Here is a 16,997-nt window from a genome sequence, read left to right as displayed (position 1 = left end):
ACTGCCCCACTTTTCCTCCTGCCCCTGACTCTTTTGTCTTTGGGAAGTGTGGGTTTGGAACTTCGTGATCCAAAGAATAAATGCAGAGTATCACAATTAAACACCACGTTTCCAGCTGACCTAATTCATGTCCACAATTTGTTCATACACAAATAACTATTTACACAGCCAACATCTTTAAACTTCAAAATTTTAAAGTTTATGGAGCAACAGCAGAGACGAATTATATAATGAAACCAAAATGCTAGAGAGATGCATGAATTCCCAAAACAATATAAAAATGAGAACTGAAAAATAAATTCAGCATTGGGAGAACTAAACTGGATATTTCAGCCTTCAACACTTTCATCTCACTTCTATTTTCACCTGTAAAACACATTAGAAGCTCTTTCTGAATCACAGAGGACTTGTTAAATAAACACAGTAGCCTAAAGTTCTGTTTTTCCCAATTATGATCTTTGCATCTATTTTAATACTCTTAGGTGATCAGTTTGTTTCATGTGCCACTGTATTTCTCCCTATTGTTCCTTAGAGCGATTTTAATCTTTAAATCATTCCCAAGAAGATTTTATTGCATTATGTATTGTATTTCCTTTATTTTGTTCTTTTCTCCTAGGTTTCTATTTTCTTATTCACGTGTAAGCTAAACCTACTCTCAATCAGAGGTCTACCTGTGGGTAAAACAGCCTTCAGAAGACACATATACAAATTCCAATATGCAGATGTTTGTTAATGATGGTGCTTTTAATAGTCAATTCTCTGATCACACATTCTCTACAATCCAATGATCAGTCTCTGTGAAAGAAACAATACTGCATTTCTTTTTCATTCTAGATGGGTAATACCCAATTATCCAAAGCCAGCCACCAGGAGTCCAGGCCTTCTGTGCAAAAAGAAGTCACAGCCTTAGGGGTGCCCACTGATTGAACAGAATTAGCAGATACGAAGGGACTGCTGAGGTGAGAATTGAACATACACACACACAGCTGGATGCCCGAGATATCACTTTTGAAGTATTTATAGCGTCAATGGTAAACCCTGTTATTCCAAATAAACAATTATGCAAAGAAATACAGTGCAAACCTTTTTTTATTGCAACTTTAATCTCCATGTATAATTTCTAGCAATAAACAGCCTATTTTATAGTAACATCTGGGTCTGCTGCCCACATTGAAAATGCAACCACTTGGTTACATTATGCAGCTAGCGCTCCACTTTATACTGCAGTAAATTTCCATTTCAGAGTTAGACAGACTTTGGGCCACTGACAGCTCTAAATTCCTCATCTTATTTTCTCAGGATACATTAAGGAATAACTGAACTTGACTAAGTAATGACAGCAATACCTTACATACATGTAAGGCCTTTCAAAGAATTTTAAAGCATTTTTGAATAGAGTAATTTATAGTCTCAATTTACCCCAAGCTGGGGAAAAGAAAGAAAAAAGTGGCATGTAACAATGATGTGGATTTCTTTCATGGATTTATGAGTCAGGAAGTCCTGGGTTCTAGCTCCATCTCCACCATGTCTCAGTATGTGGCCTTGGCCAAATTACCTCACTTTTCCACCCAGTTTGTTCACCAGTTAGATATGGATAATTGGAAAGTATGTAAAGAAAACAGGGATTGTGTTAAGATTGAAAGCTTTTCCTTGCCTTCTCACTTTAGATGAGCACCAATAGATTACACTGTTTCATTAGTACTATTCTAGCCAGCTTTAGACATTTAACATGTTTAAATATTATTAATGAGATCGTGACAGAAGCAGGAAGAGTCTTCCAAGAGTTCTGATCACAGATTTCTGCTCCAGTATTACGCAGTTTCCCTCAAAGGATTAAAACCAAGAATAATAAACACTCCCATACATGACCTCTGACAACTTCTTCAGAATTTCACTGATATAGTGTTATGATCCCCAATCCTCACTAAACTCTGCACCTCCCTTGAGCTCCTGCCATCAATCCTTAAGTTGCTTTTATTCATTTATTTCTAAAGCATTTCATTAGATCTCCAGTCCTAAACAATCTCAAAAACATCTCTCCCTCACTCCCTCACACTTAGTTGCACAATTTGCTCATCATCTTCTTTAAATTAAAATCACATGTTATCTGGGGATCTCCACACACAGGGAGATGGTAAAGTCCAGCACATTTTGGTAGCAGAGATCACATTCTGTGCCAAACCTCAGGAAACAAATGGCACCTCAGAAAGCTGGATGTCAGAGGAACGAAACTGTAGTTTTACAACGAGAATGAAACTGCAGAGGGAATAAGGACCTATCAGAAGGCTGTGAAGGAAGTAACTTGAGCCTGAAGAGGATGTTGGTAACAGAATCTGGATCAGGTAATGTCAGAATAATGCAGCTACAAAATATTAATTAGCAACAGATAAAATCTTATGTTTATGTCTGCTTGCCCTATCCTCCTGGGGGGGTCCTGAGCAACCTGCTTTAGGAGGCTCTCTTTGAGAGCACAGGGCTTAGTCAAAACGACCTTCCTTGGTGGCCTCCAGCCTCAGCCACCCTGTGATTTTCTTTAATGAAAACATTACTGATAAAAGAATATCATCCTAACTCAGTGTTCAACCACACTCATAAGCATATACAGGCAGATTCCTACCGGTGGATCTGATTGGGCACATTTCAGGGGCAGTGGCGGCTCCAGAAGACCAGCACCGGCCACTGTCACAGCAGCACTGCATTTTGGACATCGGCTGGGGGAGCTGGTTGTTGCAACGCCCGTTAGTCAGAGAAGAAAAGCAGTATCCAGGACGCACATCTACCAAGAGAAAGAAAGGGATACATAATCATCAGTCCAACAAGGAGCACAGCTTTCACAGAAGGTAAAGATCCCATTTTTCTTGGTTGATTACATTACTGAGGACATAGCACTTGAACATTACAACAATAAAAAACAAAAGGCAGAAAACCAGAAAAATTGACATAATGTTTGGGCTGCTTTGGATTCAGGTGTAACACCTTGTGTGAGGAAGCTGAAATGAAGTATGGAGCAGCAATTAATTAATGGAGGCAAAAATAGAATTGAATATATTTTTACATTCGATTATATTCTATATATATAATTATATTCAGAATATAATTGTCATCTCTATTAAAGATAGTATCAGATCAATTCTGTTTAAGCTTTGTTTTGAAAGCCACTGATGCCCAACAAAATACTCACAGCATTGCAGTTCTCAAAGCATTCATTTTTCATTAGTCATGGCTTTCCCAGGTGAACTATGTAGTGATTTGACAAGATACAGGCTTGCAGGCAAGAAACAACAACAAAGCTTTAATTGGTGCCATCACATTTTTTTTATGGAGATATTCTGGTTTCCTGTCTGAAACGGGTAAGCACGTGCTGTACAAAGAACGTCCTGTACCCAGATTTCATATACTCAGCTCTAACATTGCACAGAGATTCCCCAGCTTAGAGAGAGTAAATGTGGATGGGAGGAGAAAAAAACCCTAAAAATCTGAAGCTCCGAGCAACTGTTTCACAATATGTCACATCATGTCCAGCTCAGTATAAGCTGTGGTGTGATTTGATCCTGCACAATAAACCAGACCAAGTTTGTTTCTAAAATATACAAACATTTGCTGTCAAAATGCAGACAAAAAACTTGCAGATATAACCTTACAACAGCAGACACCAGTCTCTAAAGAAACATTATCTCAGCTATCCAGGGCATGGTGGAATCATCTGTCTAGTAACAGGGCTGTGCAGAGTTTACTAGCTACGGTAGTGGATATCAAAAAAAAAAAAAGAGTAGGGAAGTTTCTTATTATTTTGAGGAAATTGATATATAGTGATATGTTGGGAGAGTCTGTGATGGTTCTGCCTTTTATTAGCTGGAACCCTGAACATGGATATTACTGGCAGTACAACTAAAAGACTCAGTTGACCTTTGCTTCTAAACTTTAGTTAGTTCACTCATACTATCATACAATGGAAATCTGAAATGGAGAAAAAGACCCAAATCTTCTCAGTTCTGTTACTGGTCCTCCATTTTCTCCTGGTACCCAATTAAACTGCTAAACACATACACTCCTTTATCTACTATATTAAAAATCAAATAAAGCTTGGATGCAAACTGTTCCCTGGAGAGGAAACTGTTCTCCAATATCCCTGGAAAGCTATTCAGATGCCTGGTATGATGGTGGGATGGATAATAGGGAGGAAGTCCTCTAACAGACCCTATCATCATCCCCTGTAATTCATCCTTCTCACTTCTGGGCAGTACCAAGTTTTTAAACATTTAAAAGCAGTAATGGGAAGAAGTGTAAAAAGTATCTACATAGGATTTGTGCATGAACACAGTATGCCAGAAACAGGTAAATACACAGCAAACATCTTTGTCTACCTACGGGTGTAAGAGCTTATCCAAAAGCCACACCATTTTCAGAAAAAGACAGCAAATTTGTAAGAGAAATGCCAAATCTTTCCATACTTCCAGTCAGAGGTGATTCTTTTTTTCTTTTTCCCTTCTTTCATTTTCTGTTCCAAATGGTAAAACACACAAGTAAGGGCAAGAAGAGCAGGAAACAACTTTTTTACTGTTTCAGTTTTTAATATTTTAGTACTTTTCACTTAAAAAATACAGTATTTTGAAAAGGCAAAAAATTGCCATGAAAACACCTCAAGGAAAAACGTGCCTCTTTTATCAGTAATAAATAAAAAAAGGTAGACTGACCAAACATCTATGCCAGCTGGAGCTGGATGTATGAGCTAGTGGTTTTCTTCATAACACTCTTCATGTACTTGGGTTGAGATGTTCTGCTCTTGTTTCTGCTCTTCAGCTCTAGGAGATACTATCTTTGCTTTGTCTATTTGAATTTTTAAGGTCTGTAATAATGGAACTCACAGTTCTTCCTTGAGATGCTTGGCTCCAGTGCTGCTCAGTTTGAGTCCCATAAGGGATACATTTCTCAGAAGCACTTCCTCATCTCTAACAGAATAGATATGTTCAGCTAACACTGTTCAGCTAACACTTTTCACTTAAGACTGGCATGTTGTAATTAAATCAAGATTATCTATTTTTCCCAGCTCAAATACAGACCTGGGTTCTGTCCTTGTTAATATTAGACACAAATCCAACATGTCTGCAGATAATTAATAGTGCTTCCCACTTAGCACATTTTGCCTTGAACACAAAGCTAAAATTTTAATGATAGTTCACATTGGCATATTACTTAACAGAGCCTGTCAGCATTTAAGCTCAGCTCAGCTCTTTAGCTGAGCTATTTCAGCTTACATATAGAGTGGGGAAAAAAGGCTGAAAAAAACTCAGGAATATAACACGGGTGTGAATGTTGGGCAGTCCTAACAGAACAATGACTATAAAAAGTAAAAAGCAAATGGAACTTATACATCTCTAGAATGTTTTTTGTTACAGAAAGGTGAATATCCTTCATAAATATTAAGTACAAGCAGCAATCTCTGATTTAATGTTCCATAGTCATTTAGGAGCTATTAAATTGAAGCAACAGAAGCAATTTCCAGTGGCATTGTAAGTGTACGGTATGGAACCAATCTACCAAAATCCTGTTATTGATAATGGAAGCAATACAGTTCATCTTTCACAACCTGCAGAAATAGAATGGCACCCTTCAAAATTAATCCTAACCCAAACTACTTCCAGATCTCTTGGGGAAGTGAACAGCACTTGGTATTTGGGTCTGTGAAGTTGGTTCTTTTTTTTCAATTTTTTCCCCAAATATTTTCTACTAAAGTTACTAAACACAGGGTGCTCTCTGGAACCCCCATGCTGGCACTGGGTGTGAGCCTTTAAACAAACAAGCCAAAACTGAGGAAATAAACCTTCCACTTGATTCTCAAATGACAATAAAATTGCTCAAAATTCAGCACTGGCAGTGAAAAGAGAAATTACTACATAAACACAAAAAAAAAATTTGCATACTTGTCCTGCCTCAGAGCAGGCTGTATGCTTCCCAGAAGCACTAAGTCCTAACACTGCTCTTTCATGGCTTTGGCACTGCAGTGGATTTAGTTAATTCTCACAGTCCTTTGGTTTCTGGTCTGGCCTTTAGAAGACAGGTTCTGCTCTGCACAGTGAAAGCCTGAAAGAACAGCACTGCCAATTCATCATCATGAAAGCAGATACAAATGTCCCACATCCAGCTTATCATGCTACTTCCTTTAATGAAAAATATCTGCATTAAGGTCATAACAGTTGGAATGAGGAGCTGTCTGGGGTGATTACTTTCTTTCTCAAGTACATTTGCTTTTCTAAATGAGTGCTGAATATAACATGGACTAAATCAAAGGCAAACATGAGAACAAGAATATGAAGGCCAAGGCTGAGCCCATCAGTGACAGTGGCAGCACTTCTGGGATAACACAGTTAAGAAGGGAAAAAAAAGACCTGAGCAACTGCACCCAGAGAGAGTACCAAGAACATGTGAGAAAAGCAGCTCTCCAGAACCCAAGGTCAGTGAAAAAGCTAGGGAGGAGGTAGTCCAAGCACTGGAGCAAATTCCCCTACAGCCTGTAGTGCAGACCTTGGTGGGGCAGGCTGTTCCCTTGCAGCCCATGGATGTTAATGATGGAGCACATATCCACCTGCAGCCCATGGAGGAATCCACACGTGAGCAGTCTCTTCTGAAGGATGCACCCTGTAGAAGGGACCCACACTGGAGCAGTTCATGAAGAACTGCAGCCCACGGGTAGGACTCAAGCTGGAGAAGTTTGTGGACAACTGTCTCCAGTGGAAGGGAGCTCAGCCTGGAGCAGGGGAGGAGTGTGAGGAGTCCTCCCCTGAGGAGGAAGGAGTGGGAGGGGCAACATGCAATGAACTGACCACAGCCACCATTCCCCATCCCCTGTGTCTCTGGGAGAGAAGAGGTAGTGAATTTGTGAATAAAGTTGAGTCTGGAATTAAGGCAAAGGCAGAAGAATGGTATTTTTAAGATTTGGTTTATTTCTCATTATCCTACTCTGATACGATTGGAATAAATTAAAACTCATTTGCCCAAGTTGAGTCTGTTTTGCCTGCAATGGTAATTGGTGAATGATCACTCCCTCTCCTTATCTCAACCTGTGGGCCTTTTGTTGTATTTTTTTTCTCCCCTTTCCAGCTGAGGGAGAGGAGTGATGGGGTGGCTTTGGCACTGGGCATCTAGCCAGGGTCAACCCACCATGCAATCAGATGTGTTAAACAAGGTCTGACTACTTTAAGGCAACAAATATGACATGAGAGAAAAAGGGCAGTAAGAAAAATGAAAGGGAAGGTCACAGGGAAAAAACACCCCAAAAATGGAAAAGTCATTTCAGAGTACATATATAGGCACATGACGTACTTCTATATAAAAGGAAGATTTCATGACCATGAGCTGAAATAAGTTTCTGGTACAGTTACCCATCTTAGATATTCATGAATGTTCATGACAACTACTGTCTTATTATTTACAGGATTGTACTCACCTATGCACTTTAAGCCATCAGGAGCTGTATAAAACCCTGGAGGACACTTGCAGAAGTAACTGCTAACTGTGTTTGAACACTCTCCTCCATCACAGATTCCAGGAATGGTGCTACATTCATCAATATCTTCAAAGCAAAAAGAAAAGCAGGGGCAGGTTAGCTAAATTAGTTCTAGTACAAGAACAGGTATTTTGTAATTAGTCTTAATGCCCCTCCTAATTTCTGTACTAGGGGCATAATCAGCAGTTTTGAATTAGGATCTTTTGTTAGGCATCTTACAAACATAAGTGAAACAAAGCCTAAGAAAATACTGTATCTGTAAATTGCAAAAAGCCAAAGGGTTTACTTTGCGGCCTACTAATAATGGATGGAAGTCTTACACCGCACAGGGCATTTGCTGAGTAAACCATGATCCCTCCAGTTTGAATTCTGCATGCCAGAATAAACAAAACTGTCATGGGACCTGTAATGACCAAAGCAGCCAGGAGCTTAACCATTATGTCTCATGGTATCTCCAGAAGCACAGCATCTCCTGCCACCATACTGAGGTAATGGTTCAATACTGACTCAAAGGGAAGTGTAGCACCTACTGAATTGCCTGTTCTTCTTACTGTTGGAAATCCCCCATATAAAAGCACTGAGCAGCTAGGCACTGTTTAATGAATACAATCTGACAGGATTATAGCTGAAAGAAGGATGACTGCAGGCAACAAAAATTACCTTTCCTGGGTTTCTCCACTAAGTGAATGTTGTGAAGTTTCAATGTATTTTGAGACAGTAATTGAAATATCAACTGCAGAAGCTAAACAAAGTCCAGAATTCCTTTTAGATTTTAATAAAAGTCCATATTGTGATGGTCTTCCATAACAAATCTCAATTCAACACTAAATCATCATCACAGATCCAGTGCAGAAAAAAATTCAAAGACTGCAATAAAAAACCCTAACACATACCTTCTTATAGCTGATCATAGCTGCATACATGAACAGAGGGCATGTGAAAGGTTTCTTCCACAGCATGGAATTTATGTTATCTACAATCATGTGAATAACAACCTATGCCAGCCCCAACTGCTCCTTAACTACCATCAGTAGCCTGCTTGTGATGTGTAGTTACTTTCCCCTTGGTTTCCAGTGACTGTCTTAACAATGCAGCTGTATCTACTTAGCACTGCTCTCATCTTCTAGGAACCTGGAGTCCAGCTGAGCTTAAAAACAGCTCGCTTTTTTCCATGATACCTATGAGAAGAACCAGCAAAGCAGAGTAGAAAGGCAGGTTATTCTCTAGAGTGATCAATGGTAACTGCCTGTCACAGCCACCTACAATCACCCAGTTGCTCTCTTGACAGGGAGAACCCAGCCAGAAATAATGGCATCCAGGACTCTATCCAACCTCTCCTCCAGAGATCTACAAACAGATAGACACATGGCTGTAATAATGATTTCACCAACCACAAAAATTTCTGAGATGAAATACTACAACACCACCCAACAAACCAAGGCAAGGAGTGAATAATATCACAGTCATTAAAACCGATTGGGGGAATTTAAATGGAATGTCTAAATTGGAATTTGGCCCCAACAGATGGGGGAACACCCAAAGTCCCACAGGACCATTAATGAGCAAGTAGAAAGGATCTCTGTTCTACTCTCCTGTAAAGAGAGCAATACAAAACCCAGTATTATAAAAATTATCAATTCCTCCTCCCCTAGGTAAAGCATTGGATGCTCCTATACCTTTGTGGCCCCTTGCCTTTGCAGGAAAGAAGGGGGCTGTGCTAGCTCAGATAACCAGACCTTGGAGACCAACCCATCCTAAGCAGTGCAAGGCCTTGGGTCCCCTGTGCACACATCTTCCCCATCATCTTTCTAGCTGTCGTGATGTGGGTCACATTCCTCGCTTGGGTGTGTAAGAGGGGTGTGACTTTTTGTTCAGTGCTACTTCAACAGTGTTGGCAAAGCCTCAAGTCCAAGTGCCCTGGGAGCACTGCTAAGAGACTTATGGCTCCTGTTCCAAGATTACACTCCACAGGAGTCCCAAAAGTTTCAGTGACAAAAAATGTGGAAATTGAATTTTGGTCTGAATAAAGCCCCTTGATTAACAGAGAAAAATGCAGTTGTAAATGGATCCGATTCAAGCATTTTCTGACTCAAATTCACCAATGTTTATCTTTAAAGTCATTGTTGCCTCTGTTTATATAGAGTCTGACCTTTTTAAAAGCAAAATCATCACTCTTTATTTTAGGGTTGAGCCTAACCCAAACAGTATTTTACTATTTATATTAGTGTTGATATTCATATAAGCAACATTGTCGTTGTTAAGTATGCAAGTTTCATAAAGGTAAGTATACTTGATGTACTTGCAGACATAAGTGTCACTCCAGGAAAAAATACTACCCCCTGATCACCACAGTAAAGCATTTACCTCAGCATTAATGTAACTGGAAAATAATGCTTATATGAAGCTGCAAAATAATGCAACACTTAAAAAAAAAGTTTTCTATCAGCTATGCTAACAAACAGAAATTTGGCCAATACACTTAATTTCCCATCTTCATGCACTGTCCCACTGCACCAAATTATTTCTATCCTGTTCTTACTTTAATGGGGGCCTACTGAAAAAAACAACTGGTAATTTTGCAGGTAGCTCTCAGTTATGTCCCAAGGGCAAGTTACAGCTGCGAGAAGTCTTACTTGCTGGATAGGAAGTTAAACCAAGTACATGATCGGATGTTAATTAGTATGTATTAATTACAGTCAATTACTACAAGGCAAATGACTTGTTTTATACTGGAGACTTCAACTTGAAACTGAAAAGTCAATTTAAAGAAGCAGAATGGATGGGCTGTTCTTATGTTACTATACTATTGAATCCCTATCCTATTTCATGCTGCTGGTATAAGGCTGTTACTTTTCATTCTTTCAATTGTATGAATACTTACACATTTTTAACTAAAATTGCTTGCTACATGAAATATAAAGATGTACTGAAAGTTTCTGTCTGCTGAGGTTAAAAAATGTACAGGTATGGAACTGAAGAAAGAAAAATCTGTCCCATCTTTGCAGCCAGGTGATCACTCCAAAGCAATTTCACAAAACAGGGCAGGAAATTTGTGGCAGGATTTGGGAATGAACCAAGCTATCCCAGGTTCTTGGGTCCAGTCCCTCAACTATTACCAAGCACAGGCTCTAAACTACTCTAAACAGGTGGTAGTTTGGGTTTTTTTTTGTTTCACTTTAATTTGGTTGGGGTCTGGATTTGTTTGATTGTTTGTTTGTTTTGGGTTTTTTACATCTCTCAGCAACAGAAAACTACCATAGGAATGCTTCTACAATGTAGCCTATACAAGCCTACAGTTCTCGTTTTTTTCACATACTAATACTTAATAAGGCATATGTGCAGTCTTTCCTATTCACCATATCCTTCATACTTCATCTGCAGAAGGAAACACAACGTTATTCTATCATAACTTTCTGCTTAACTTTCTGACAAAACCACTGGCAGTCAATCTGAAACCCAGGCCGTGTACAAACTATTCTGACATTGTCGTTGCTTTCCTTAACCTGCAATTAAATTACAAAATTTTGCTTGAAATTGGAATTTTTCTTTTGAAAGGGTAAGTCATAATTCTTCCCAAATTACTACAAAATTCTGAGTGCTTCCTTAAAGGCACCTGATGCAAGAAGGGGTGAAGGATGTACACCTTGCAGCCATACACATTTACGACACTGAAAGTTGGAACTAGCTCCTTATGAAACCTGTCTGCCTAAGTTAATTTAATTTTTGTCTCATCACTGCAAAGACAATCAGTTGTAAGAGTTTAAACATCATCTAGACTTCATTGTAAAGCAGATGACTGAAAAATGTGCAATTGACACATTTTAGTAATATGTTCCTTATGTACCCAAAATTGTCTTAAAACAAAGGAGACATCTATGCCCGATTACTGTATTACAGAGAGGAAAAAATACTATCAAATCACACTTAAAAATTAGCAAGATTCCATAATCATCACTGCAAATTTTCACACTAATATCTAGCACCTGCAGTACTTCCAAAATAGGAAGACCAATAAGGAAAGATAAAATATTTGTCCTTCTTTAACATCTGCAACTGTAAGGATGATAGTACTGCAATCTTCACACAGCAGTGTCAAACTCCCATTAATATTAAAGGTAGTTTATGCAAGCACGTGGGTGTCTGTTGAACCTTACAGTCATATACACCTTTTGGTTAAAAGGTCCATGCAGAGAAATGTACCTCAAGCATTTCTAAAGCAACATATCAGTTAAAAAGCATTTTTTGTTTTACTGTTTAATTTGTTTCAGGTTTACCTTTAAGTCTATAAAATGTTACATGAATACAAGGCTTGGAAAAACTGTAGGCCAATATTTAAGACTCTCTGGTTTAGAATGAGAAATTACTATTGCTTGCATTCATTGTGAAGCATGCTCTTTGCATATTCAACACAAAAGAGACTGAAAAGCTTGTCACAATAACAATCAAAGTGCTTTGATTCCAGTAAGATCAACTTTTCACAATCAAAGCTGGCTCCAGAAAGATGACTTTCCTCTTTTAATTTCAGAAGAAAGTTCTAAAAGTTTCTTACCATCACATTTTTGTGTCACTTCATTAAACTTGTGTCCAGCTGGGCATTTGCACTCAAAAGATCCAACAGTATTAATGCAATTTCCCCCTTGACAGATCCCAGGGATGGCTTGGCATTCATCCACATCTATCATATAAAAAAGGAAAAAAACACCCACTTTCAATTCATTTCTCAAGAACAGCTATAATAATTTGTCTACTCAGAAATTAAAGTAAATATGCCTAAATCCATGCTTCAACCATCATAATATTATGATCCTTGCTTGTGAAGACAGACACTAATTTTGTAATTACTCTATGCAAAGTATGATTAAGTACAGTACTCTAAATATTTTCTGCAAGAAATCACATCGTTATTATTGTTACAGGCATTAAACATCTAACTGCTGTTGCTTTGTTTTTCCAAAACATCTGGGGAATGGTGTGCAGAGAACACAGTCTGTCAAAACTCAGGTTCCTTTACAGTATCTAAAGCTGGGCACCCAGAATCACTTGCCTCTTTGAAAATCTTGGGAACATAGCCCATCAGCACGGAGATGCAGGAGCCACAGAGGAGCAATGCTCAGTGTGCATGGAAGGGGCCTCACAGAGAGGCTTGGGGAACTGCAGACTCATTACTGATGGAAATTATTAACTCGTCACTCCAGTAAGAGCAGCACCAATGACCTTAGGCTGTGGTTAGGATCTGGCTCAAGAAGTTTCATAGCCATAATTAATGTCTCAGGAGGAATTATTAATGACCTGCTTAGACATCCATAAATCTGGAGGGTTTCTTTCCTTTTATTTCTCTCTCTTTGCTTTTAATTTTTTCACTCAAGAAAAATGAAACAACAAAGATGACCACAGGCTAGGTAGGAAGCTTAAGACAAACATTTTCAAGAGGCCCCAGTTTTTGGCCTCGCAGCTATTTTAGCACAACAACGTGTATGTCATCACTTAGCTGCAAATGTGTTGCTATGGCTTAGTAACAGCTAAAGAGACCAGAGGAGGAGTGGCACTGCAATAGCAGACAGCAAAGGTCTGGCTCAAATTCCGCAGGGCTGCCCTCCATCTGCTGCTCCCTGTCCTCCAGGAGCAAAGAGAGCACTCACCACTTTCCAATCCAAACGCCTGTGCTTCCCCTATCTCACCGAAGAGTACCAGCTGCTGCTGGTAAAACCCAATTTCTTAAATTCTTGGGATTCACACTAGGAAGGGTTTCAGTGCAGGGACACAGGGTGAAGGAGATGATGCCTTCAAATCCCCCTTTCAAAATCCCAGAGAGACAGCTGTAATGTGTCTTGTAGTCTGAAAAGCAAAGTATTATGTCTGTACAAAAGGCCAAGAGGCAATTTCCCTGGGAGACGCAAGTAGGAAGTTTCAGGAACGCCAAGGGGCATATCTGTACCACATCGCAGAGCGCTATGTAAAGATCCCCAGGCTAACTGAACGGGGTCAAGGGCACAGCAGAGCTGTGCTAGAGCTAACCGCTGTGCTGGGAGGCAGAGAATTAGCACAGCTACAGCACCTCCGACACAGTCACACTGCTGCTGGGACTCCAGCTACATCAATACTGCACTGTGCTTTAGTAGCAGTAGTCAGCCAGACTTCATGGCACTGTATTGACCATTTAAAAAAAATAAAATATAAAATAAAAGTCATGCTCCTGACTCAATGTCCACTTCAAAATCCCACCTTTTGGCTTCCATTTTCCTCCTTTGTATCTTTAAAAATCTCAGCTGTGATATTAATTTAACTTTCACCCAGACAGACAAACTGTGAGCCATGATATTTTATTTACTTTTTAAAATAAACTTGCCCTCCTCTCCATGTTATTTTTTCTGACTTCTACACAATAATAACAGTTTTCTTTTCAGAGAACCTGGATTTTATTTAACCTGCTTTCCTTTATTTAGATTGAATATGGATGTGAAATCCCTGAAATGTCTTCAGTCTGAATGGATGTTATCTGATTTCAAAAGGACTGGATTTTGTACAATTGCATGAAAAATAAAGCTAATATGTGGTTCCATAGCAGATCTGTTGAAATTATGAACACATTACAAGAGAAGGGAAAACTGGAAAGTACAAGTCAAACATACAGGGCCAAAACTGTGTTGGCACTGCATACAGATTAGCATAAATGTAGCTTCATGCTAAGAAATGTGAAGCAAGCAGAAGTAGCTTTATTCTGAACTGCACAAACCCATTCGAGAGGTCACTGTAGCTTTTCCGTGACACAAACAAGAGGGATATGACTAGGTGGGGCACAAATTCAGGGGTGTGGGCCACACACTTATACACATAAGATTTCAGAAGTGTCCAGAACCTCGATTCACAGATTACTGCATAACAGAATAGCTGAGGTCAAAATATGTGCACATTATGTGGCATACACAAACATGCCCATTTCAAAGCTCATCGTAACTGTCTGCAGGCACCTACCAGGACTTAGCCTGTGGCAGAGGATACCTGCATTTTTAATGCAATGAAATGCCTTGAAGTCCTTCATAAGGATTTCACAATTAAATAAAATCACTCATAAAATTATAAGCTTTATTTCAAAAATACCGTAACTTATTAAAAAATGCTAGACAGATTGAAATAAACTAGCCCCAAAGATACGGTCCTGGGAACGTAAAATCCACATCAGTTTCATACATAGCTGCCCCTGTTAACTTTCTCCTGTTTCCTGCCAGACATCCAGACAATAAAAGAATTTATACAGCTGGAAGTATTAGAATAAAAGCCAAAAGCAGTGTAAGGACTTTCTATGGTAAGGCATGCTCTGAAGTAAAAAGTAAGCAACATCTGGGTAGATTTTAAGATTTGAAACAAATGCAAATGTATTTCAAATTTGTATAAAATATATAATGGGGCATTTCAAATGGCATGACAGGCACTTTCTCCAGGTCAAAGCAGTGTAGCTTGAGAGATAAGACACTCAAGATGAATCCAAAATCAACAAATTTTAGCTAAAAAATCCCACACTGGATAAATGGAACATTATTGACACAGAATTTTGATGTTTTGAGTACTTTTTGAAAACAGAATAAATTCCTCCACAGAATGATGGAGTGGCACACTCAGAAAAACACCATTACAGAACCAAGGGAAAGGGCTGCTGGCAGTGAGAAATTCATTAAGATGCTGGCTGCTCTCACATGACCTAAGTTACTAATGTACTCACTTGAACATCAGGCACTCGGTGAATCATGAAGTAATGCATCTGACAATGTTTTTCCATTCTTTAAACATATAACTGAGAATGGCTTAGGACAGGTTATTCACAGCAGCATAACTCAATTAAGATTAATCCAGTAACAATTTCAGCAGCTTTTGAGGAAGCTCTGCTGCTAACTTACCTTGACAGGCTCCAGTTCGAATGTTTGGAATGAAACCTCGGCGGCAGGGATGCGGCTGGGCAGGACACATTTCACAGGGGTGGCCCCATGCTCTCCCAACTGTTGCACAGCAAAGGGTTTTTGTGCAGACTATTCCACTGAGCTGTCCTTGGCACATCTGGTTGGTTACCAAAGTAAAGCAAGGGCCGGTCCTGTAATCTGTGCCAAAGACAGGAAATCTAATCAGCATCACAATAAAAATACACAACAAAACTTGGAATAAAGCAAAATACCAGCATATTTAGGCAAGTCTTCTGAACACAAATTGCCACCAGCCCAACAATTTTCCTTAGCAGTATTCTGCACAGGATCTTTCTCAGGTTTTCTTCTCATTCAAATCCACTCAAAATAAGCAGCTCTATAAATCTATCGTGACTATTTTACAAGGAGCATTATATACTTCAGATTCTGCAGGTCCCATTTTGCTGCTGGGTTAAATCTCTAGCAATACTCTTTGTGGGGTCTATTCATTGATTTGTTTTAAATGTTTAGTGTGTTAATTAAAATAATGCTGAGTTAGGATACGTTTATTTGCACAAGTTTTGTTTTCAAATGACTATCAAGGGAACAAAATGCAGACTGCAAGTTGTTTTTTGAGAACTGTTTTCACTGTTATTCAGGCATACACTCTACCAGCTATGCGGGTAAGCTTTGCCTGCAGCTGAATGAAGGGCATGTGGAACACATCTGCTTTGATTTGTTTATGGTGGGACAGGCCACTTAGCCAATAGAAAAAAATGAAACTAAGATGTTAATAAAATACTAGTGGCCTTTCTTTTGTTCCATTCTCCAAGGGCAAATGCCAAGCAGTGGTACCTCCAACTCCTGTTGTTTCCTGCACATCCAGAGTGCGCATCCCTGTTAATTCTTCACAAGTGACCCTATATGTTTTTCTGTTATGGTGCACCAGGACAGAGTCTAGCATCCTTTAAGTGTAGCCAGCATGTTATGAACCTGATGGTTGTCTGTACTGAAATGGTTACCAGGTGCCTCAGCCAAGACCACCAAGTAATCCACACTACCTTATAGTCATGACATTATAAATTCCTCCAGCTTTCATGCCACTTCCACACTTTGTTAACAATAATATGTTAACACTAAACCACTGATAAGAAGCGTTAAATAAGGCAGAAGTAAGAATGGAGGCCTTTCCATTCTGCCATATCTCCCCACGTTTCTACACTGAAACCTATCATTTAACTAAGCGTTATTCCAAACCAGGGATGCTGCGTATATATGCTACAATTCTGCTGATTAATCAAGCCACTCCTTGATATAATAAATAAAATGGCTTAGAGAAGTCCGTTAAGCCATACAACAGTCTTATATTCTTACTGTTATCTTCAACAATTAAACATGATTTTCTCAGGAAGGACATCGAGTTAGTTTCAAAGATCTATTTCTGATAAACTTGCATTAAATGACACTAAATGCCATTTGCTCTGCATTAAATATGTATTACATTCTGTAATTGCTATTCTATCTTTTACCTGTTTAACAGACATGTAATCACCTAGAACATCTCTTTTCCTTTTAAAGTATTGGAACAATATTTTTTTTTC

The 16,997-nt window shown here is 39.0% G+C and overlaps 1 protein-coding gene across 1 annotated transcript in view; it reads right to left on the bottom strand.

The window, feature by feature from the left end:
- FBN1 (fibrillin 1) overlaps positions 1-16,997 on the bottom strand; it is a 152,299-nt gene that overhangs the window by 84,157 nt on the left and 51,145 nt on the right. The window contains exons 6-9 of the mRNA XM_034066265.1: positions 15,397-15,594; positions 12,054-12,179; positions 7,445-7,570; positions 2,618-2,776 (exon numbers count right to left, since the gene is read on the bottom strand). Of these exons, the coding sequence (XP_033922156.1) occupies positions 2,618-2,776; positions 7,445-7,570; positions 12,054-12,179; positions 15,397-15,594 (609 nt within the window). The remainder of the gene's footprint in view (positions 1-2,617; positions 2,777-7,444; positions 7,571-12,053; positions 12,180-15,396; positions 15,595-16,997) is intronic.

Source organism: Melopsittacus undulatus, chromosome 9 (assembly GCF_012275295.1).
Source record: "Melopsittacus undulatus isolate bMelUnd1 chromosome 9, bMelUnd1.mat.Z, whole genome shotgun sequence".
Lineage (NCBI taxonomy): Eukaryota > Metazoa > Chordata > Aves > Psittaciformes > Psittaculidae > Melopsittacus > Melopsittacus undulatus.
This window is presented reverse-complemented; position numbering and strand designations above follow the sequence as displayed.